The sequence below is a fragment of the Magallana gigas genome, chromosome 2, assembly GCF_963853765.1.
Source record: "Magallana gigas chromosome 2, xbMagGiga1.1, whole genome shotgun sequence".
Classification (NCBI taxonomy): Eukaryota; Metazoa; Mollusca; class Bivalvia; order Ostreida; family Ostreidae; genus Magallana; species Magallana gigas.
In genome coordinates, this window is record NC_088854.1 from 59,172,944 (window position 1) to 59,195,530 (window position 22,587).

The 22,587-nt window shown below is 38.2% G+C and overlaps 2 protein-coding genes across 7 annotated transcripts in view; one reads left to right on the forward strand and one right to left on the reverse strand.

The window, feature by feature from the left end:
• LOC105327937 (alsin) overlaps window positions 1-22,587 on the forward strand; it is a 76,245-nt gene that overhangs the window by 208 nt on the left and 53,450 nt on the right. For 2 of the 5 annotated variants that reach the window (XM_066077532.1, XM_066077529.1), the window contains exons 2-22: window positions 7,970-8,042; window positions 11,803-12,047; window positions 12,351-13,694; window positions 13,789-13,903; window positions 14,363-14,459; window positions 14,619-14,693; window positions 15,099-15,211; window positions 15,462-15,525; window positions 15,677-15,848; window positions 15,943-16,025; window positions 16,358-16,530; window positions 16,752-16,917; window positions 17,347-17,481; window positions 17,967-18,095; window positions 18,839-18,868; window positions 19,499-19,566; window positions 19,717-19,783; window positions 19,979-20,172; window positions 20,555-20,620; window positions 20,757-20,852; window positions 22,377-22,543. In XM_066077532.1, coding sequence (XP_065933604.1) covers window positions 8,014-8,042; window positions 11,803-12,047; window positions 12,351-13,694; window positions 13,789-13,903; window positions 14,363-14,459; window positions 14,619-14,693; window positions 15,099-15,211; window positions 15,462-15,525; window positions 15,677-15,848; window positions 15,943-16,025; window positions 16,358-16,530; window positions 16,752-16,917; window positions 17,347-17,481; window positions 17,967-18,095; window positions 18,839-18,868; window positions 19,499-19,566; window positions 19,717-19,783; window positions 19,979-20,172; window positions 20,555-20,620; window positions 20,757-20,852; window positions 22,377-22,543 — 3,628 coding nt within the window. In that variant the 5' untranslated portion in view covers window positions 7,970-8,013. Of the gene's footprint in view, window positions 1-6,401; window positions 6,531-7,712; window positions 7,738-7,969; window positions 8,043-11,802; window positions 12,048-12,350; window positions 13,695-13,788; window positions 13,904-14,362; window positions 14,460-14,618; window positions 14,694-15,098; window positions 15,212-15,461; window positions 15,526-15,676; window positions 15,849-15,942; window positions 16,026-16,357; window positions 16,531-16,751; window positions 16,918-17,346; window positions 17,482-17,966; window positions 18,096-18,838; window positions 18,869-19,498; window positions 19,567-19,716; window positions 19,784-19,978; window positions 20,173-20,554; window positions 20,621-20,756; window positions 20,853-22,376; window positions 22,544-22,587 lie in introns of those variants that run through there. The other 3 variants (XM_066077530.1, XM_066077531.1, XM_066077534.1) reach the window with 3 other exon arrangements.
• Window positions 2,165-9,102, reverse strand: LOC105327914 (uncharacterized). Of its 2 annotated transcripts, none has more exons than XM_011428595.4 (3): window positions 8,807-9,102; window positions 5,442-5,735; window positions 2,165-5,204 (listed from the first exon to the last, which is right to left on the reverse strand). In XM_011428595.4, exons 2-3 carry the CDS (start codon window positions 5,716-5,718, stop codon window positions 3,562-3,564), a joined length of 1,920 nt encoding a protein of 639 aa, XP_011426897.3. In that variant the 5' UTR covers window positions 5,719-5,735; window positions 8,807-9,102; the 3' UTR covers window positions 2,165-3,561. The 2 variants fall into 2 exon arrangements, with proteins under 2 accessions (XP_011426897.3, XP_065933607.1); XM_066077535.1 differs by lacking the exon at window positions 8,807-9,102 and adding an exon at window positions 6,289-6,430.

Genomic DNA, 22,587 nt, shown 5'->3' on the forward strand with positions numbered 1-22,587 from the left:
ACCCCTCTGTCCCAGTTCTCTCGTCCCGTCACTTGCTGTCAGTTGATAAGGTGGAATGCAACGCCAAATTTTATTTCATGCATCGTTACAGTACCTTTCTCTGAAAATATGAACTCATTGTTCATTGGGGGATATCAACTCCTTATAATTTAAATGAAATAATTGTAGGCATAGTGTTCTCTGGGAAATTTTCTATCTAATCTAATTTTCTTGACAAATGTCAGATCAGCTCAAGATAATTATTTGTGGTTTTACCCAGGCATCTTTCATTATTCTGAGGTACTTGTGATGTCTTACACTTTTCAACCATTCACATATTTCATGTATGTTTCGACACAAAACCCAGGTAGCTGTGATTAATACAACCTGTTCAGCTATTTTTTTTTTTTTTTTTTGGGGGGGGGGGGGGGTGGTTAATAGAGGAAATCTTAATATTTGTTCACGATATTTAGTTGCATTGTTTGAACTGTAAGGTATTTATAAATGTTAAATAAATGTTAATTAATCAAGCAAATTTTGCTGCATAAATATCCTAGGGCAGGTTGTTGTGATTGAATATATAAATTTTTCTATAGGCCTAATCCAAGAAAATGTGGTGCATAAAATGTCTTCAGACAGGATACAAACAAATGCCAAATATGCTACTGGTACTATCTGCATATAACATTAGGGTTGAATCTTCCCAGCTCAATGTGTTTGTAATGCATAGCACTTATCTTAAATTGAATTGTCTAAGTAATTTTACTTTTGCTTTGTACAGCCATGCTTCAAGCTACTTTCGGTATCAATAGTCGGTGTTCTAAGTGTTATGCATATTCGCATTTTCCAGTGAGTATCTACTAATATATGATTGAAACTAATACCTTATATTTAAGAAACAAAAAAACCCAATAATATTTATGCTAATACAGGCCTTATTTACAGATCTGAATGTGTTGCTTTCTATAGCTTAAACTTGTTCTTTTTCCAACGCAATTTAGAGCTTGTTTTACTCACTGTTGAGCTGCACTGGCTAAATGTGCTCAAATTAAAAAACCTTGGAATTATCCTTTTTTGAAATTACAGCTGCAAATGATGGCAATCACTTTAGATTGATTAAATGCTATACAATAGGTATCTTGTACCTTGAACACTTTAGTGATAATAAGTTGATTTAACATTTTATTTCAAAACATTTTACATACCTTATATACTTATGTCAGTCTGGGCTGAGATAAGATTAAGGCTAATAACCTATGTAAAAACTAATGACAAAGCCAGAGTGCTTGATTTGTTGAGGTTGAAGTCCTGTATTAATATTGTGTCAGGAAAGATAACTCTGATGCTTTTCTCTGTTAAACTGCATTAATTTTTCTAATGGCTTACTATCATAAGATTTTACTATGAAATACTTGATTTTTCTCCTCCTATAGGTCCCTGCTATATATCACTGGGAGAAACATATTTGTCTTTAAACTTTGAAAGGTTTTAGTGAAAAGTTCAAAATCAACTCCACTTATGATACAAATTAAAGACAAGAAAATTGATAGGTCTGATTGCACTTAACAGATTCTGCCTTGCTTAATGAACTGGAGTACTAGTATTATGAGGGTAATGCTGTAGCCAAAGTGCACCAGCTACTTTCATTTATAAAATAGCTTTAGTCTGTAAAAGGGGGTGGCATTTTAGACATGTGTCTATAATAGATCATTATTTAGACCATTAGATATTAAAAAAATAAGTTTTCAAATTTTTTATGGTCGCCATCTCAATAAATGATGTCTCATTTATTTGTGATTGATGATTCCCATCCTATCCCTCCTGGCATCAACGTCTCCGACTCCTTGCGGACAGCGAGGCCGGTTTGTCCTGTCTTTAAACATTTGGACAGCGAGGCCGGTTTGTCCTGTCTTTAAACATTTGGACAGCGAGGCCGGTTTGTCCTGTCTTTAAACATTTGGACAGCGAGGCCGGTTTGTCCTGTCTTTAAACATTTGGACAGCAAGGCCGGTTTGTCCTGTCTTTAATTGAAGTTGTTACCATAACTAAGATCCTGGTTCGTTTTAATATTTCCATCATCAAATGTCACAAGATTTATTATAATATATATTTCTCCTGTTTATGATTCCTTTATATAAAAGTAATCAACACAGGTGTAAAGCTTTTATACATCATAGATAAATTTATTGCAAAAATACATTGTGTATACCTGCACATAATTTCAAAGCATTTAATTTTATGCATATACATTTACATATTCTTTCCATTTACAAGTAAATAAAACATAAGGTTGCTTTATATTTCATTTCATATTAACTACTTTTACTCGAGATAATGAAATACGATAATAAATAAGGTAGATAGGTAAAGCAAGTCTAAATGGGATGTGGTTCTTGGAAGTTTGAAACAACCAAAGCTCCAGAATCGTTAATCAATGTTAATTATGATATGAAATTGATCTGATTCCAGAAGCATGTAGAATTTGACATTAAGGTTTTTCTAAGGTACAGACCTGATTTAAGGAATGCTTAACATCAAAGCTTATGTAGCTGTCGACAAATCTACCCAGTTTAATAAATCTCTTGTTTTAGAGACCAATATACTGAAAGAAATATTTATTGTTGTTTAAGAAGTACTATAGCTTAAATCTTAATTTATTTTTGTTCAATAGAAAGTACTATAGTTTGAATGGTGAACCGTGAACCTACACAAAGTATTTATTTTGCACATATGTGGAACAAACTGGATGCTATTAGACTGTAGCACTCGCTAGTAGGTCCGCCTCTTCCTGTTAGATCTATAATGCATGGCCTATCATCAATAATGAAAGCTTTCTTCCCTAGAATGTTCTCTTCCTTTGAATTTAATGGACATAAACAGGACAGAATGAGCAGTGTTAGGGAATCAATATCAAGGGAAGGGGCCATCTTACACTGTATATCAACATGAAAAATAATGAAAGGACAATAATTAATACTTGAAGTAAATGTGATTGAGATATATAGAAATGGTTTAATATTGAACAGGTAGATGGCCTGAGACTACAGCCTGGGCAAAAAAAGCTGAACTTAACTTATAATATTGATACATGTTCACAGTTCAGAAGATAAATTACAAAAAACTTTTAAGGTGTCATCAAACTGTGTTCTCTTTAAACTTATATATTTTGAAACATAAACACAATATTGCAGACACTACACATCACAGCAATAGATGTCAATATAAAATAAATCACGTGTAATCGTCGGTGAAGAATTCTGTTTTGATTTTAGAAAAATCTTGTTTCTGGTCAGGGAAGCTTAATGAAAAGGTGTCATGATTAAAAATCATCTTCGAACTTTGGACAGAAAAACTATTGATGAAATGTTAAAAAATTGACAAAAATGATACTGTAGATAATAAATAAATTGAAATGGGGATCAGCAAAGTTCACAAATGTATCTGATAATCTGAATCTATATAGTAGATTTCTTGTTTTGAAGTCCCTCCTTTGCCAAATCACCCACTGACAACAGGGTGAGACAAAAATAAAGTTGTGGGGGTGGGTGAGTGGGGGGGGGGGGTTGGTTGGTCAGTGTTTGATCACAAGGCAGTGTCAGAAGAACAACAGAGTGCAGAGGAGGCAGAGTGGGAGAACTTGGTGAAGACCCTGACGGGAGCCGTGGTCTCTTTCCCAGCATGTCCGTTCTGTATATGTCCGTTAGGATGGGGGGAGAAATGGGGAAACCGTTTGGGGCGATTAAAAACCGGGACAGAGTTTCTCTTCTCTAAGTTTATTGGATCGGCACATGGGCCAATGTGAACTGGTAGTTCTAACAGTAGCTGGCCTCCGCAGGAAGAGAAATGGACAACAATACGGAGGCTGTATGTTACATGAATGAGCCGACACCCGGGGTTGATGCTGGGTAAAATGTTGATTCCCGTGGGCAGTGAGATGTCAAAACAAGCCATGGATTGATGGGGTTTGCTGACCACAGTTCCTTTAGGGTTCTTCTCACCGAACGTGGATAGATTGAATGTGAAATGGGATTTAGGTTTAACCATTGTTATGTGCTGTTGTAAACAGCCTTCAATCATTTTTATTTGTTTTGTGTACTTGTTTTCAATTTCAAGTCTGACTTGTACGTCGTCTCCAGCCAGGAAGCAGGATCGATCCAGAATCAAGTTGACACTGGCTATGTCACTGGAGAAAAACGAACAGGATGACAGAGTTACGTCCTCCTGGTGAATCACGGGCAGAAGAGCGTTTGGAATGGAATGAATGTCAAATCTTCGCCGTACAGTGAAAGAACTTCGACGGGAGAGGATGATTTTGACAAAGTTGTTCAGGGAGTGTGTACTTCGGGCAGAGGACGATCCTATCTCATCACAGATTCTCGCCTTCACTGTGTATTCAATCTCGGCACCAAAACCGTTTTGTTGGTTTTTGTATTTCAGTGATGAAGGAAGGTTACTGGGCAGGAGGAATTTGAACTTTGACACGTAGTGTCCAGGATTCACCACAATGGACCATTTACCGTCGGACGTACCCACAATGTAGTTACGTTTGTTGAGAAAAACGTCACGGAATGTCTTTTTTCTTCCTGAATTTGGACCCCTGGACAGAGTAACAGCTGTGTACCCAGTTATGAGAAACTCGATGAACCTGATTTCTAACTTTCCCTTTATGTCAAACACAATCCTCCCAGATAGTTCTTCCCCTGGGCAGAAGCGGTGTTTCTCATGCTGGTCAAGCTCGATGTCAAACCGAGACACCAGGTTCTCCTTAGCCTGGTAGTTTCTCCGGAATGCCATTGATCCCTTTGTCACGGTCCCGGCAGGATATCCTCTGAGGGTTCCCCTGACTGGCCTCCGTATGTGCATGGGGACGCTGCTATGGACACTGGGCAAACTGTGAACGGTGGTGGCCCCTGCAGAATGGTGGCTCCTCACAGTACCACTTAGGTTCTTTGTCCTGAGATCCCCCGGTAATCCCCGGACTGACCCCACCTGAGAGGCCGTCATTGAGGTTGGAGACTTGGCACTCTGGGGCCCCCATGTGGAGCCTCCAGGGACGGTGATCATTTTGCTGAGTTTGGCTTTTGTTCCCTCACGGTATTTGGCTGCCCTGGGGCTGATGTTAGAGAAGCCTGTGTTGTTCTGTTTGTAATGCTGTCTTGTTTCTGAACTCTCAGAGTTCAGAGGACTAGGGTCAAATATGACATCTATTGGCTTCATTTCTTCACCTAAAAAAAGTAGTATACAATGAATGGTAGATGTATTTATCCTGAACAATAATGATTAAAAAATATATGGTTTTTAGCATACATTCTTTGGTAGGAGATAGAAGATTTAAAAGTTAACTTAACTGTGGTTTTCCAGTAAACCCCAAAATTACATGGTAAATTAATACATTATTAATTCAAATATGATAGGCAAGTTGTCTTTGAATGAATATATGTAGTATTTATTGTTAGACTGACCTTCCACATTAAAGCCATCCAGCTCTATTTTGTGAGGGGAGAGAATGTCTTCTTCCTCTGTCTCTAGCCCCTCATTTACATAACCTTGGTGTGAAGTAGCCCCCTCCTCTTCCCTGGGGAATGAGCCCATTTCTTTCACTATAACATTGTCCTGGCCATGGACAATGACCTTGACCTCAGTCTGACCTAGAGGGTCAGCCATTGATGAGGTCGAGACCTCACTGTTCATCTTGTACAGAAGGCCCTGGACTGAAGCCTTTGTGGGTTGAGGGTTCATGAGTCTTAGGCTTCATACTGAAAAATATCAACAGGACTTTATGTTAGACGGAAAAAAAACTGGGGGCTCCATTGTATGTGGTGCATTATGGCAAGCTGTGCATTATGACTGGCTGGACAATATAAAGGCACTGTTCCATGAGGTAGTTTTTGTCTGTAAAAAGGTGCTCTAATAAAAGGATATTGTGTACTATTAATCTTTGTTAAGTCAGCGAATGACAATACAAAATTTTGGATCTTAGTGGGACCATAATACCTTGTGCCATTTCATAACATCATCCATTGATGAGATTGTAAAATGCTTGAAGAGATGGGATAGAATGCATTGAACATGATCATTGAATGGAGATTGTACATTTACTAATGAAGCTTCTGTTAGCTTTGTGGCCTTCAGAATGCCCTTGTAAATAGAGTTGCTGGCAAATGCATTAGGTGTTTTATATAACCTACACGTATGTGGGACAGTGGCTGAATCAACTTCACGTATACCCTTTTGTATTTTTTATGGTACCTGTAAACTTCACTTATCCCTAGTTTATACGCATTATGAGAAAAAAGAAATCACTCCTACCTGAAATTCTTAAACATTTATAAATCCGTGTGAATTTTTTCTCCTTTAAAAATTCAATGAAGACTTAGCCATGCTTGATAGGGTGGTAATATTGATTGGTTCACGGTGGGAAAGAAGTCCCGAAGCAGGTGCTTGACTGAACAGTCACAGAATACACTGGCCTAGAGCAGGCAGACACTGAGGGCCCACTAACAGGCGATGCAGTCAGACGCAGGGGGACCTGGTGAGACCGCTGGACATGTGTAAGGTGGCTAGCAAGAACAGCCTCTCTTTATGGGATCAGAATAATCATGCTTGGTTAGGTTTTTATGGCCAACAAACAGAACTGGTTCATGACAATGGGACAAATAACTTGTTTGCATAATCATTTAAATCTACTTATCTGAAATATTTATCAATACGGCCGACAATTTGTTGAAAGGTTCTACATATTGAATTCTGTAAAAAGCTGGCAGCTCTCTCTTACGTATACTTTCGGTGCATATCTGAGTACAGAGTTCCGTGAGTGTTAATTCCTGTCTCAATATTCACACTTTGCTGAGAATGGAGGCAGATTTAAATAAAAATTGAGAAGTGATCAGGAATTATCAGATTTACTCATAGAAGCCCTTATAGAGTAATTAAAATTTCTATCCCCCTCAGGACTTAAAGAGCTATTGTATATTGATTGTGTGTGTAGTATGTATTTAGATCTATTTACAGGTCATTGTATCTCAGCATATACAAGTATATGGTCATCTCATTCATTCATCAGAATGAGATGCACTTACTTGTAGTTTTTCCTGTCTGGTTCAGACTTCAGTTCTGTTATAAACAGTAAAGATAACTTCAGGTAATAGTCAAGCAGGTGTGTGCTGCATTCATGTACACAGAGTCACAGACTTCTCTTTATAAGCAGAATTCTATTTTTATACATGCACAGGTAAAAGTGATGGTTCTGTATTCATTACCTGAGGGTGACATGGGAGAATATACTAAATGAATGATCAGACTCATTAATTACCTGGACCGTATAGCCTACATTCCTACATTACTCCCCCCCCCCCCCCCCCCCCCCCAAAAAAAAAAAAAATATGCTTTGACCATGCAGCTACCCTTTTAAAAATGTGAGAGAGTTTTACACCAACTGGCACTTGGGATACTTATTCATGGAGACAGCAGTACTTATTATATTCTTCAATGTATTTATGTCACTGACAAAAGGAGATAATGACTTGGAGAGTAAATAATAGTAATTTCAAGATTTGTAATAAAAGTTGAAGGATGCGACTATATACAGAAATAAAGCTCACGTCCCACGGTCATCGCTGTCTGAATGAAACACACAGCATCCTGGTGACTTAGCATCACCACATTGTATAGTGTTATATGATTTGTATGCAATTATGTTGTATCATCAGCGAGTGGAGGACACAAACCTACAATTGCTTTGTAAACTTACTGGGACTGGTAATTTTATCTGTCTTGCTTGACTTAACTCAGACCAGAAAGATTTGTGATATCATGCAGCATCATTTTACTGATGTGTTTAGTCTTTGTCATTTGCATTTAGGGTGGTAACTGGCATCTGTTTATAATTTTAATCCATTAAACGTTATGTCTAAAAAAAAAATTAGTGTTTTGAAGGTTTCACTGAAACCTCGCTGAGTATTAATATCTGAGATATTGTATGTCGTTGCAGGAAGAAGCCATGATAGAGAGCAGACATCGGGGTGAATAGATGTAATGGCAGACCAAAAAGACAGAGAAAAGGGGTAAGTAATTGTTTGAGGTAATTATATAAATGATGAGATGATCATTGAGAGAGACAGCTGGAAGAGTTAGGTAGTTTGTATGAACATGAGGTGAGATGGCTATGAAGAGAGGCGGTAATTCTTACCTTTGGATGTAAGATAAAATGACCAGGTAAGAGACAGCTGGAAGAGGTAGGTAATACTTTGAGGTAGGTCTGTGAGGTAGTGCCCATTAGTGTGTTAGTGAGGGACCGCTTGATTCAAGAGCCAGAAGAGGAAGGCAAACATTGGAGATTCACTGGTGTTTTGTATGATTACATAAGGTCCTGTTCTCTGTTTACACATCACTCTGTGTGTTTTATGCATGTCCTGATAGAAAATTTCTTGGTTTTTCAACTATTACAGTGATGATTAAACAATTTTGATTAAAGGTATGCATTAATCCAAGCAAGTCAATGAATTCCTGATGACTCTTGGTTTTCAAACTCAATGCAGAGGAAATGAAAAAGTACTTTTACTATGATATCTGTCATAAAAGTACTATTGAATGTATTAGATGGAAATACTACAAATTACAATTACAGTAGTACCTTTAGAGAAAGAATTGATCGCTCATTATAGGTATTTATAGTTACTGTATGCAGTAACTCAGTATGGGTACATTGTAGCTTCACAGGAATAAAATAAATGTAACCTAATAGAGGTATTTAAAGTATGTGACATCTCAAATGAGGTATTAGTAGATTCAGAGGAAAAATAAACACTGTCCTGAGACTATACAGTACCTTTTGTAGAATTGGTTTAGGTAAGTCCTACACAGGTGTAACAAATCTAGCCACCTCCTCTGTACAGAGCCACATCAAGGTGTGAATTGTGGAAATCCCTGAGTCAATTCAGTGTGATCAACCAGCCAAAAAAGTAGAAAACGACTCCTGTTGAATGGAGGTATACATAGAAATTCCCCGCTCATTGTTGTGCCTGTATATAGAAATAGCAGGGTGCAGGGCCTGCAGTCACTCAGGCGGAACGGAACACAGTTAACGACCGTGGGTGGAGCAAGTTGACTGGTTCACTGCCTCTCCAGGGAAAAATGTCCAAAACTTTTGAAATACTCAGAAACCCATTTTCTTTTTCTGGATCAATTCAGATCAGCTGTTAAAAGCTTCTGCTGTGTGATTTATTTTACGGCAATTAATTTATCACACGCATGCCTGAGAACCATGATGCTAGACACAGTCCGACCCCAAAAATACTACACTACAAAAGTACTACCGGTACATTTTTAATTATAGAGGAAATCAGGAGAAGAGACAGAGATAGAGTTATAGTACCAATATTTTTATTACATATAATTTCTTGTTACAGAAGAAGTTGCACTTAAAAACCTTATATGATCTTTTAACAACCAGTTTCACCATAATACATGCTAGTTACTATATATATTTTTTTTTTGGGGGGGGGGTGGGGGATGTTAAATACAGTTGGTATGAAGATAGGCCATGAAGAGAAAAAAAACCCAACACTGACATTTTGAAAAAAAAAGAAAATCTAGACTGAATTCTGTTATTGTAGGAGACTTAAACACCAGGCAGCAGCACCTAGGTGTGACATTTTTCTTTGTTTAATCAAGCCTTCATGGCTGGAATTGTATCTAATTTTAAATAGTCCCGTTAACAAAGCTAATACTATAACACTGTTACTGCTAATAAGATTTTGCCTGGAATTTAAATAGAAAGAGAAAAGTCATAAAGAAAGCTAATTAGATGTTTAAATTTGTTCTTGGCTTATATTGGTTCATGTTGAAGTATGGTAGGGATCAATCCTGCTGCATGCTGGGTAATGGATTGGACGTATACATGTAACGAAACGATTTCTGTATATCCTGGTATTTTTAAAATAAATCTGTAAATGATATACCCCATGTAACAATGTTATTCTTAGCTGGACCTAGATAGAATTAAATGTCAGGTCATCTTAACATCAAACTATGAGATAAAGCTGTGAAATCATTTGAAATTCATTTAAGCTGCCTGATTTTAAGTGCATTAAAGATTGTTGTAGAGCATGCTTTTAAAATTTTCTCTCACAGAAATGTAAATGAATATGATTAAAACATATCATTGATATGTTACTTATATTATAAAAAAATTTGAAAAATTTGCAATAAAAACAAGAAAATTCAGTTACTTTTATCAAACGACTCATCTGTCCTTTAAATTTGGCAGTATATAAGCACCTTTGGCTTTATACAGGCTTATATAAAGTGACAAGCAAAGAGGGGCTCTAAGTGACATACAACGCATATACTGTGAGGGGTTCCAAATGACATACAAACTTTATGTTGGGAGGGGTTCCAAGTGACATTCAAACCATATGCTGGGAGGGGTTACAAGTTACATACAGAGCATATGCTGGGAGGAGCTTCAAACGACATACAAAGCATATGCTTGGAAGAGTTCCAAATGAGATACAAAGCTTATGCTGGGAGGGGTTCCAAGTGACATACAAAGCTTATGTTACTGTGAAAGTTCATATCATATGTAAACAGTTCTCAGTGCAGTCTATGGAATTTTCATAGAGAAGTGCATTAATTGAATGATTGGTATAGAGAGGTGCATTAAATAAATGCAAACATGTGAAGAACAACGCAAATATTTAATAACTGACTTATGCTAAATATGGTATGATAATAAGTAAAATTTATATGAAGAATTTATTACAAGAATATACTCTACATTTAAAATTGTACTCACCAAACCAAAATTTAAAAAAAACCCTCCTTTTTCGACAGATCAGTAGATAAATGGAAGGAAAAGTCCAAACATGTTAGACCGAATTAGCTTTGCACTTTTTTTTCTACCATGTCAGAGGTTTCATTACAAATTTTAATTGTGTTTGGCCAAAATACACAGTCACACTGTGCCTACACAGATCAAATGACAGCTATTGTGTTAGAAAAGAATAAAGGAATGAAATCATTTAAAACATCGCAGCCATTTATTACAACTGTTAGAAAGAAGTCCCATGGTGTCAACACTGGGACCTAGAGAGAAATACAAGAGGGGGGTGCTTTGTTTTATGACCGAGTCCTCAATTTTTTAAGTTTTTTCAATTTAGCATTGTGTATAGAGTTATAGAATATATGTCCAGAAGGGAATCAGTCTTTGGAGTTTAAATACCAGGAGGACTATGTCTATTGTACAGGTGTGTAATTTGACACCTTTGAGGTAGGAATCTGACACTTGTACAACCGTACACAGTACAAAGCCAGCAGTGACCGTGCCAGGTCTGGTTCCTCGCCGCTGGTCCAACTGTCCCCCCAGGCCACGGTCTCAGACTGGCTTTGTATGGTGAGGTGATCTGATGTCTGAGACAGTACAGTCAATTCTGGATCTCTGGAATCCATCCTGTACAACAACAGAAACTTACCCTTGATAAATAATTTAATTGTAATTTTTCCAAAGCATTCATATACAAGACTTGTACATAAGATAATTCAAAATTTACAGAGTACAATAAAAATTGCAATTCATCAAGCATCAGTACAGTCATGTCTGGTTGTAGATAATGAACTGGTCTCTACCGGTATTCCTTGTCATGTACTGTAGACGGCCAAGATTAATTTTGAGAAGACTTTTGGGGGTAGGGGGGAGGAGGGGGTGGATGAAACAAGCGTAAGAGGAAGAATTGACTGCAGACTGAAGACTTTGGTCTCAAAAATAGGTCATTCTGCAAGAGACACAGAATTTATTTCAATGCTGATAATTTGTTTGAATTACAGCAAAGACGAAAAAGATGGTCTCCTGTATATGTGGCAAGGTTACCATGGAGATGTGGAGGTGGTTAAGTTTCCCGCCCTGTTTGGCATTCCCATCAGGAAGGTTGCTATAGGGACCGACCACTCGGTTTTCTTGACATTAGATGGGCGCTTGTTTTCCTGTGGGAGCAATGTCCATGGACAGCTGGGAGTGATTACCGGAGACAAGGATCAGGCTTATGATCCTGTACAGGTGTCTGGATTATCAGGTAAATCCAGGTGTTCTTACCTAGTCAGGAAATCACATCAATTTTTAATTTGAAATGTAATTTCCTTTAAAATTGGCATACCACTGAGCATGTCAAAAAGATGTATTTTGCTGTTGAGCTTACTCATGATTAATTGAATGGATATACTTGCAAAGTTTTTCCCCCTCCCCCACCCCCCCCCCCCCCCCAACAAATAAAAGATGAAAACTATACTTTGATATTCAGTTATAAAAGCAAGAATTTTCCATCAAGAACAGTGAATTTTACCGGGTACTTTGTTTTTATATATTGCTTCAATTATAGATGTCCAGATAAAGGATGTGGCTTGCGGTTGTAACCACAGTGCAGCGGTCAGTAGATTAGGACAGGTGTACTGCTGGGGGGATTCCCGGGAATTCCAGTGTGCCTCCACGGAGAAGACAGTGACTGTCCCACAACTAGTCCCGGTCCACCGGGAGACCTTCGACCATTGTCAGCACGGAGTCCCTATTGAGGACCAGGTTGACATTGTAGAGGTGTCCTGTGGAAAGTCCCACACTGTAGCTCTGTCTGGGGCCAGGGAAGTGTGGGTGTGGGGGTCAGGGGAGGGGCTGGGGATCAAACAGAAATCCACCGCCTCCCCTGTTCTGTTGGAGAGACTCGTGGGGAGAAATGTCCTGGGGATAAGTTGTGGGTTCTCCCACACGCTGGCTGTGTTAGAGAGGAGTATACTGGAGGATTCGTATTCCCCAGTGAAGACTAGGAGGTCCAGGGCCTCAGAGACCAATACTCACAAAATCCTCCCAAAAACCTGTGCCAAATGTAACTCTGAGATTTATACCTATCAGGAGACCAATGATACTTGTATCATCAATGATGAACATCTGTGTAAGTGTGATAATGAATCAGAATTAGCAGATCCAGGAGTTGGACAGAGGGCGCGATGTGATAGTGATGTGTTTGAAAGTGTTGAGGACTCAGATCAAAGGAAAACCAAGGAAAAGTCGGGGGCGCCTCAGATAAATGAAGAACATCATGAGGAGGAAGATATATGGGTGAAACAGGAGACTTTTCCTACCAGTGAATCAGCAGGAAACAGTTCCTCAGATCATCAAGGAATGCAGAAGTGTCCAGGGTCAAATAGGCTGTCAGCAACAAAATCTGTCAGCTTCGTCAATGAGGAGGAGGCAAGGAAGTACCTTGCCGAGCAGTACGAGGACAAAACAGAGGAAGAAGATTGTTCTCAACAACAGGACACACCCTCCACTTCTACCCTGGGGAGTCTGTTGTCCTCGGTGCAGATGTACCCATCTGACGTGATCAACCATATTTCTGCTGTTCCTCAACAAATGTCCTCCATGACCAGTAAAGCCCTCAGTAGTATCACCGATAAACTGGGCTTCTCTGCAGACAACCGGCCGAGGGACACAACTTCAGAGAGCAGTGGGATGGGCTCACAGCTCTTCCTGGCCTTTGATACCTCCGAGGAGGATCTCAGGTCTCAGGGAGTGGAGGTCCCAGACCCTCAGGGAGTGGAGGTCCCAGACCCCCAGGCCTTGATGGAGACAAGTTTTATCAGTGACTCAGGCATAGAGGGAAATACAAATAGGCTATCACTGCGGACAATAGAGGCCAAACAGGAAAACCTGAGTAAAAAGACCACCATTGGTAAGTCTCAAGTGTCTTCTATAGGTTTGCTTAACAGTGTTACATGTATATAAAGACAGGTACTAATGATTCCCTCCTTTGTTCTGTAATTAAGACCAGCTTCAAGTTACCTCAGAAGCTACAGAGTCCTTAATTACCTTGGAAACAGAGGTGTGGTCCTGGGGTAAAAATAACAAAGGACAGCTGGGTCATGGAGATGAAATTGATAGGTAAGTGCATCAAAATCTGTACTCTTGAAATCTTGTTTGTTATATTGATTTAATAATGCCATGTATTCGTACATACTAAAGATTCCTAATTAAGTACGATGAATTGATATCCTTGTAAAATTGCACGAGGCACATCGCACAAATTTTGAAATATTTTTAGTTTTTGGACAGAATTAAATTTAATTACACTATGATAAAAATTAGGTGTTCTTGATTTTATATTCTTGTGATGTGATGCACAATAATTGAATTGCAGAATTAATTTCTTGCGTAAAATAAGGAATCCACAGTATATTCCAATCTGTTTAAAATACATGTATCTAAATCAAAGAGCAATCTAAAAAGACATGTTTTACTCTATAAAAGTAAAGAAGTTCGTGGCATATTGGTGCATGAATGTTATTATGACCAGAGGTTGCTTGTTCAATTCCCCTCTTACAGTATATGATTTTGATTCAGGGAACGTCCCGAGGTGGTGAGGATGCTTATTGGGACGAAGGTGGTCAAGGTCTGTGGAGGGGGATTCCACTCCCTAGCCCTGACCGCAGACTCAAAGGTCAGAACAAGACTCTTGCAGATCTTTTAATGGGTCCGGAAGAAAACAAACTTAACTGAAGCTGGACTATGTCCTCTTTATTACCTCTTATGTTTATGTATCATTCAAGACTTTTGATTTTGATTGTTACTTATATTTGACCTTTGATATCTATTTTAGGTTTACAGCTGGGGGTTAAATGCATCGGGTCAACTGGCCCGCTCTGATAACACAGCAAAACCGTGTCCTATAAAGGTACGATAGGTTCCATACCTGGTAATGGCAGTCATCAATGCAAGGTTATATATATATAGAAAGGGTGCTGACCACTTGCAAAATAGATAATACAATCTTTCTGGCTTTCTGGGAAGTGATTTTGATTATGAAAAGAAAAGAAGAATTTGATAGAAAATTATATTTATCACAGAAGTTTATCATTCCTGAAAAGGGGAAATGGTGTGGGTAATCATATCAAATTATCTCCCTTGCAATGTAAGAAAGTGACCTAAAAAATAATGTTCAGCACAAACAAAATCTTTTAATGTTAATCTTTTGATCTTTGAAAAAAGCAAGAATACTTATTGAGTAATTTTTTGGTTCTGTACAACCCTGAGAAATGGAACGTGTTAATGTGAATAACTTGTGTTTTCAATCTAAAAGCTGATGGACCGTTGCTATGCCTGGGACATAGCTGCAGGGGAGAAATTCTCGGTGTTTCTGATGGACCGAGACGGATTCCAACCAGAAATCCACTACGTCGGGAAACACCCATGGTAGTGATGTCTCTTATTACACACTTAGTACACATTATACCAAAATGTTTTCATGAACTACAGAGTTTTCTTCATTATACACCTTGAATGTATTGAAGGTATATTATTGACTAAAGATGTCAAAAGGATTGGACACAAGTTCTAGTAACTTAGATTGTCCTCTCTTTTTTGCATAAATTATATATTAAACTGCCATACAATTCCATGATCCTTGAATGTGATGAATGAATCCATTCTTGATCTATTTCAGTAGAGATCTCTATGTGCCAATATACAAAACAAACCGTCTGACCTGCTTGAATTTCTTAAAACAAGTAAGTTCTCTCTAGACAGTAAGGTATCCAACAGTTTTCTGGATTTATTATTTGGGGGGTTGGATGTTCATGTGATCAGATATTAATGAAAAAATTGGGACATATGTATATAAGATGTGAGAAATTAATGAACAATGATTTATTCTTGCAGGCAGGCTGGGTGCGTGCAATATCAGCAGGAGAAGATAACTCCGCCTGTATTTCCTGCTGGAGTTTTACAGGATTTACAGCTTCCCTGTTTGAGGTCGCAGCCGCTGAGAGGAGATTTTACAGCTTTCTCAACTGTATCCTCTCCTCTGTGGTCCACCCTCTCAAAGAATCAAGTAAGGGCTGCCATTCTATAAAAGCTCAGACAGAAATTGATTTATAATTCTTAGCCAAGGTCACAGTGTTAAATGTCAGGGTTGAATTGAGCAGGTTTCTTCAGTACCCTGGATGTGTTCCCGTACAAGTCCTGTACCCAGAACCTGCTGGCTGCATTTGAGAATATCACCAATCTGGTAGGTGGCTGCCAGTTTTCATGTTTCAAAAATCTTTTAAGACATTGATAATGGTCCCAAAATGAATGGTAACTGACAGAGAAAGAGTTTCCATGAGTTTTGATCATTACAGAAAGCAAGAACAAGGGTTAAATTTCAACCAGAGTGCATGTGATATATAAGCCATTAGATCAGACATATCATGAAATGAACAGGAAACTTATTTTTATAACCTCATAGTTGTATGATTTCACAGTATGTTTTAAGTCTACATGACTAAAGGGTTCATGAATCCTCAAATCCTTTATGTAATCTCATGTTGTTGTGTCGCATGTGCCTCATCGTTCTTGTAGATTGGGGAGAACTCTGTGGACTTGACAAACAGGATACGGTCCATGGACAACTTCTTGGAGGCTAATTTCTTTGTGAGGTGTGAGGAGATCATCAGTGAGTTCAAGGTCCTTTCCATCAGCTTCGCGGACATGTTGGCCATCGGGGGCTTTGATTACTTGTGTAAAACTGGGAAGTGAGTCCCTTTTTACTAGAACCTGATTTCCTGTATAATTGTCATTGAATCATATGTTAGTCAAGTGTATAGAACAAATTTTGTTATCAGAATAAGGCTGCATTTTTTTTTTCAATTCAATATTCAACATTACCGCGGTAAATGAAAATCAGCAGGTACATGTACAAGAGTTTGAAAAGAATGAAATGCTGTAATGAGGTTTTTTAATTTCTCTTTGGCAGACAGTTTTTTGATTCCATAGACAAGGAATTACAGACTCTGCTAGATGGATCTAAATATAGCCAGAAAAACAAGGCCGAAAAACTACAGGTGCTATTCGATCGACCGTTCAGTCACATCAAGGAATACTGTCGACTCACCGAGAAGCTGGTCTGTAATTATGAAGCCGTAAGTAAATTCTAAAAAAATTCTTAGTCAAATCAAATGCAGTGGATTACAAATAAAGATCATTTAAGTGAAAATATGATAATGTATTTGAATCAATAGCTTGTAATTCTTGGATTTATCTCAATTATACACTATAAGTCCATGATATAAATCATATACATTACATTGTACATGTACCTTACATTCAAGTAATGGACATTAAAGAATAATGTATAATGTGAAAATTTTTTCGAGGGGGGGGGGGGTGGTGGGTGGGGTGGGGATGGGGGGGGGGATTGGTTTGCCAGGGGGTTTCTGAGGACTATTTTAGGTAACTTCATTATGTGAATTTAAGAACTTTCACTTTCCTAGGGGTGGGTGTGGATGGGTCCAGACCCCTGACCCCCTCTAGATCCACACATGATGTATATGCATTTCGGTATTCCCCAGGAAACACTGGAGAACTGCCTGTTAAGCAGAGTGACCCTACAGTGGCAGACCCTAAAGCGGACCACCAGCACTGACCACAGACAGGCCAAGAACACCAAGGTCTTCTGGGAGGCCCTCAACTTCCCCAAACTGATAGTGAGTGGTACTACCGGTAATGTACTAGTGGTACTAGTGTTTCTAGTATTATGCCAACATACATAAAATTATTGTGAGTGGTACTAATGTATATTGTAGCACATTGTACTAGTGTTTCTAGTATTATGCCAACATTCCCAAACTTACTGTGAGCAGTGCTCTTTCATCTACTGGTAGGGTCAAATGAGTTTTTTGGGTTATAATTTGAGTGGCAAAAAACTGGTTTGCCTACATCGGGATAGAGATATTTTTATCAAAAACTGCTTTATATGCAGACAAATCATCTTACTTTTTCACTTATTTGTTCATTTCAAAACTGCATCTGCAACTAAAAGAAGCAATTTGAAAATACTGCACTTTGTAGCAAGGTTTTAGTAATATTTGGGTAGCCTTAGAAGTATCGGTCAATGTTTCACCTTTGAAAGCATTGTAAGCAGCCAGGAAGGACAACTCTGTTGACATGGCATATTCTCTACTCTCCACAGGATGCAGTGAAGATCCCCACGAGGCGTTTGGTCCGGGGCAGCAGGGACCACACCCTCTCTCTGTACGGGGCGGGGCGCATGTCCACCCATGACTTCTTCCTCTTCAACGACCTCTTTGTTCACGCTCAGGTCAGTAGACTCACATCTTTGTTGTACATTATATCATTAAATGGTTTATTTTTACGTCGTCGTGTCAATAACTGCTGTCAGGTGAGCAGACAAATTATCATAACACGCAATATTCACTTTGCTCACTTGACGGCAGTAATTGACACGACGACATCAAAAATAATTCATTTAATGCTTATATTTACATTCCCTTATTGATGGAATAATTTATTTTATTTAATGAATCAGTATAAATTGTTGATCATTGAGGGAGTAAATTAGTAACAGCAAGAACAGCTGTTTTCTAAGAGATAAGTTAAGATGAGCCTTGAAAATATAATCCATGAAAAATAACTCATGAAATTTTGCTTTTAAGAATAGAATCAACTTTATTGTTGAATAATTGGAAAACAAGGTGTTTTAACAACATGTATAAAATATTTTTTTAATTTTATTACATAGAAACAATGATCTGGAGCTACTTATGTAAACTACATGTAAATTCATACACAGTGATTAGGTTGTTGCATTTAGAGGCATTTAAAGATCACAGAATTTAATGGAAAAACACAGTAGATTGTGAATATTATTTTGTAAACAATGGGTTTTTGATATTTTAATTTTAATGACTGAATAAAACAAAATGGTATTTTTGTATCTAAGTAATTTTCATTTCCTGACAATCTAATTCTGAGGATGTTTATATACATGTATAATGAAACTGTAAATGCAGAATAATTCTGATTTTGTAATATTACATGTAGCTTAAAAAGCGTCAGTTTGGTCAATCAAAGGTAGTATGATCTCCTTGTTTGAACTTCATCATTCTATGCTAATACAATACATCATCAGATGCTATTAATTCTTTTAACAAACAGCATTCAACAAAAACCATCATCACTTTTATATTGCATTATTGAGATGCTTTAAGATTAAATGAATAAAAAATATTACAACATGTACTGGAGTAGATGGCAAGTGTCGATGTTTTTATGTAATTATTTAATAGCACATGTTATACCCATGTTATACCAAGTACCTGAGACATTGCCTGCTAGAAGAGGCATGACATCCCAGTACAAACAACAATATAAATACATGCCCCATAAAATCATTAACCTTGTTTATAGATCATCCAGTATATGATAGGTTTGTCTGAGGAAAACACATGTAGAATTTTATACCAGTGAAAATTTTAAATCTATTAAAACCATACATACATGCATGTACTGCCTGAATTGTCATACATCCACTATATATATATTGACCTTTGTTTTATTCCCCTCCAAACAAAGGTTGGAGTATTATTAGTCTGTATTGGAAAGCGCAAATTATTTTGACTTTGATTTTGTTTATGTTAAAAAGCCAAGTTTATAGCTGATTCCTTTGTGATTAACATGTGGCGAATCACCATTTGTTTACAGTATTCAGCATTCCAAACCTACCCCTTGGAGACCCTATGGGTTGAAACACCAGAAAATGAAAAGCAAAGGTAATAACTCCTTATATTTCACTAAAAATATTATTTTAAATTCCTACAATATAGTAAAAAAATATCATCTAACGAACTCTGTAAAGCCGCGGCCAGTTGGCTACAGGACTTATTATTCAAGATTTCTTATGGTGCACATCTCCATTCCAGGAACTTAATCTCCTTGATCACGCCGGAGGAAACACTTGTATTGTCTACCGCTGACAGCAACGGAAAGGTAAAAATTCAAAAAATAAAAATTCTATAAATGCTCAGTTGTAGTAAATTTCTGTAAATTAGCATCTTTAAATCCTACTTTCATTTTATTAAGCAGACAATTTAGCTGCTTTTAAAAATGTTTACAAGAAGTTTATCTTATAACTCTCTCAATTTTAAGCTTCGTGAATCCTGTGATGTATTTTATTCTATACAGACGGAGTGGCTGATCGCTCTGAACTCCACGATAAACAAAGTTCTGAGTCGTCAGAAGTCTGTGACACGTAGAGGGAGCCATGATCGCCTGACTCCACCTGACATCCGCTTTGCTAACCACCAGTTTATAAAACATGGCGTGTTCAAAGGGGCCACCTACTCCGGCTACTGGTTGTCAGGGAAGTTACACGGCTTGTATGTTTACATTTCACAGCTTTTATGTTGGATATTATTGAATGATCTGGAAAATTACACAGCTTGTGTGTTTAATATTTTTTGGAAGATCTAGGAAATAAAGATTAGTATATTAACATTCTCACTCAATTGAAACATGTACATTACACAAAATAGTGCCATAGAAATGTCTGAGTTACACTTGATCCCAAAGTTCTTCTGATCTTTGTCTACGCCCCAATATAGATGATAATTGCCATGTCACCATTCTTCAGTATGGCTGCTTTGTTCTTTGTCTCAGCATCCACACACTAGTGTGGCCGTATTGGGATATATGTGTCCTCCATCACAACATCACAATCCACGGTTATCATATGAATGATTATTTTTCTTATTGTTTCAGCGGTGAGATGAAGTGGGCAGATGGACGGAAATATGTTGGACACTTCAAGGAAGGATTACAGCATGGGTAGGAGAGAAGGAATGATCAAGTCTGAGTCAGCTGTTTCCTATAATGGACTTACCAGTATACTTTGTTGTAGCGGATCTGTAGGCTAACTATAACTAAGTTTACTTGTTCATTGATTGATTCAGTTTCTTTGCAGACACGGCAAGTTAATTCTAAAGCAGAATGACGGGAGTGAGAGAACTCAGGAGGGGTACTGGAGAGATGGACTCCTACATGGACTGGCCAAAGTCAGGTCAGTTATAGATAAAGTAGTTAATGGATGGGGGGGGGGGGGGTACTGGAGAGATGGACTCCTACATGGACTGGCCAAAGTCAGGTCAGTTATAGATAAAGTAGTTAATGGATGGGGGGGGGGGGTACTGGAGAGATGGACTCCTACATGGACTAGCTAAAGTCAGGTCTGTTATAGATAAAGTAGTTAATGGATGGGGGGGGGGGTACTGGAGAGATGGACTCCTACATGGACTAGCTAAAGTCAGGTCTGTTATAAAGATATAGTAGTTAATGGATGGGGGGGGGGGGGGGGGTACTGGAGAGATGGACTCCTTCATGGACTAGCTAAAGTCAGGTCTGTTATAAAGATATAGTAGTTACAGGACTGGGGGGGGGGGGATTACTGGAGAGATGGACTTCTACATGGACTAGCTAAAGTCAGGTCAGTTATAGATAATGCCATAGTCACACATTCACAGATTAAATGCCGGATTAGCTACGGAAGCGATCCGGAATCATTCGTGGCGATATGTATTGACCCGTGGCTTTTCCGTCTGTTATCGTATCCAAACGTAGCAATACTTCTATAGCTGCGACAATTTTTGAACATGTTCAAAATTCCACTACGGATGAAACCACCGTAGTACTTCTTTAGAAAAACTTACTAAACCGTTTTAGAACGTAGAAGTCCGTTTTAACTCCTATAAACCTGTAGTAATTCGTATGTATCAATTTGTATCCATTCCGTAGTGCATCCGTACTAACTCTGTATCATTAGATTTTCCGGTGTCAACTGTGGAAAATATTCTGTAGTAGAATCGTGGAGTTGATCTGTGAATGTGTGACTGGGGCATAAAGTAGTTAAAGGATTATCGGGGGTTTACAGGAGAAATGGACTCCTACATGGACTAGCTAAAGTCAGGTCAGTTATTAAGATACAATAGTTAAAGGATTTGGGGGGGGGGGGGGACTGGAGAGATGAACTTATTCACGGACCAGCCAAAGTCAGTTCAGTAATACATTAGTTCAAGGGATTGGGGGGGGAGGGGGTACTGGACTTCTACATAATTAATGGACTAGCGCTAAAGTCAAGTCAGTAAATAGATAAATAGATAATTCTCTCTAATAACTGAAGTGTAATCTTGTATGCCCTCTGGGACCAAAATTGGAAATAAAACCATTATTATTATTATATCAATACAGTAGTTAGAGGACTGGAGGGGGGGGAGGGGGGGGGGGGGGCTGGAGAAATGGACTCCTTCACGGACTAGCCAAAGTCTACATGGACTAGCTAAGGTTGGATCAATTATAGATGCAGTATTTAAAATACTTGGTGGGGGGGGGGGGGTACTAGAGATATGGTCTCTTTCACTCAGACTGTTTCATTATTCCTACATATACATGTACATACGTATTGTTTACAATCCATCCTTGTATTCTTGTTAAATCCACAGTAGGTCCATAATTCAATTCATCAGTATACTCCTTGATATTTATTCTATTCTATTTAGATATTCTTATTATTTATTCTGTTTCTGTTAAGGTATTCTAATGGTGACCTGTATGAGGGAGCCTTTAAAGACGGACAGAGACACGGTCATGGCATCTATCGCCAGGGACAACACGCCTCAATGGCCGCCAGTGTTTACATTGGAGAGTGGGTTTCAGACAAAAAGCATGGCTATGGAATCATGGATGATGTCATGAAAGGTGAGGTGGTCAGCAATTTTTCAGAGGTTCCAATTGTGTAGTTA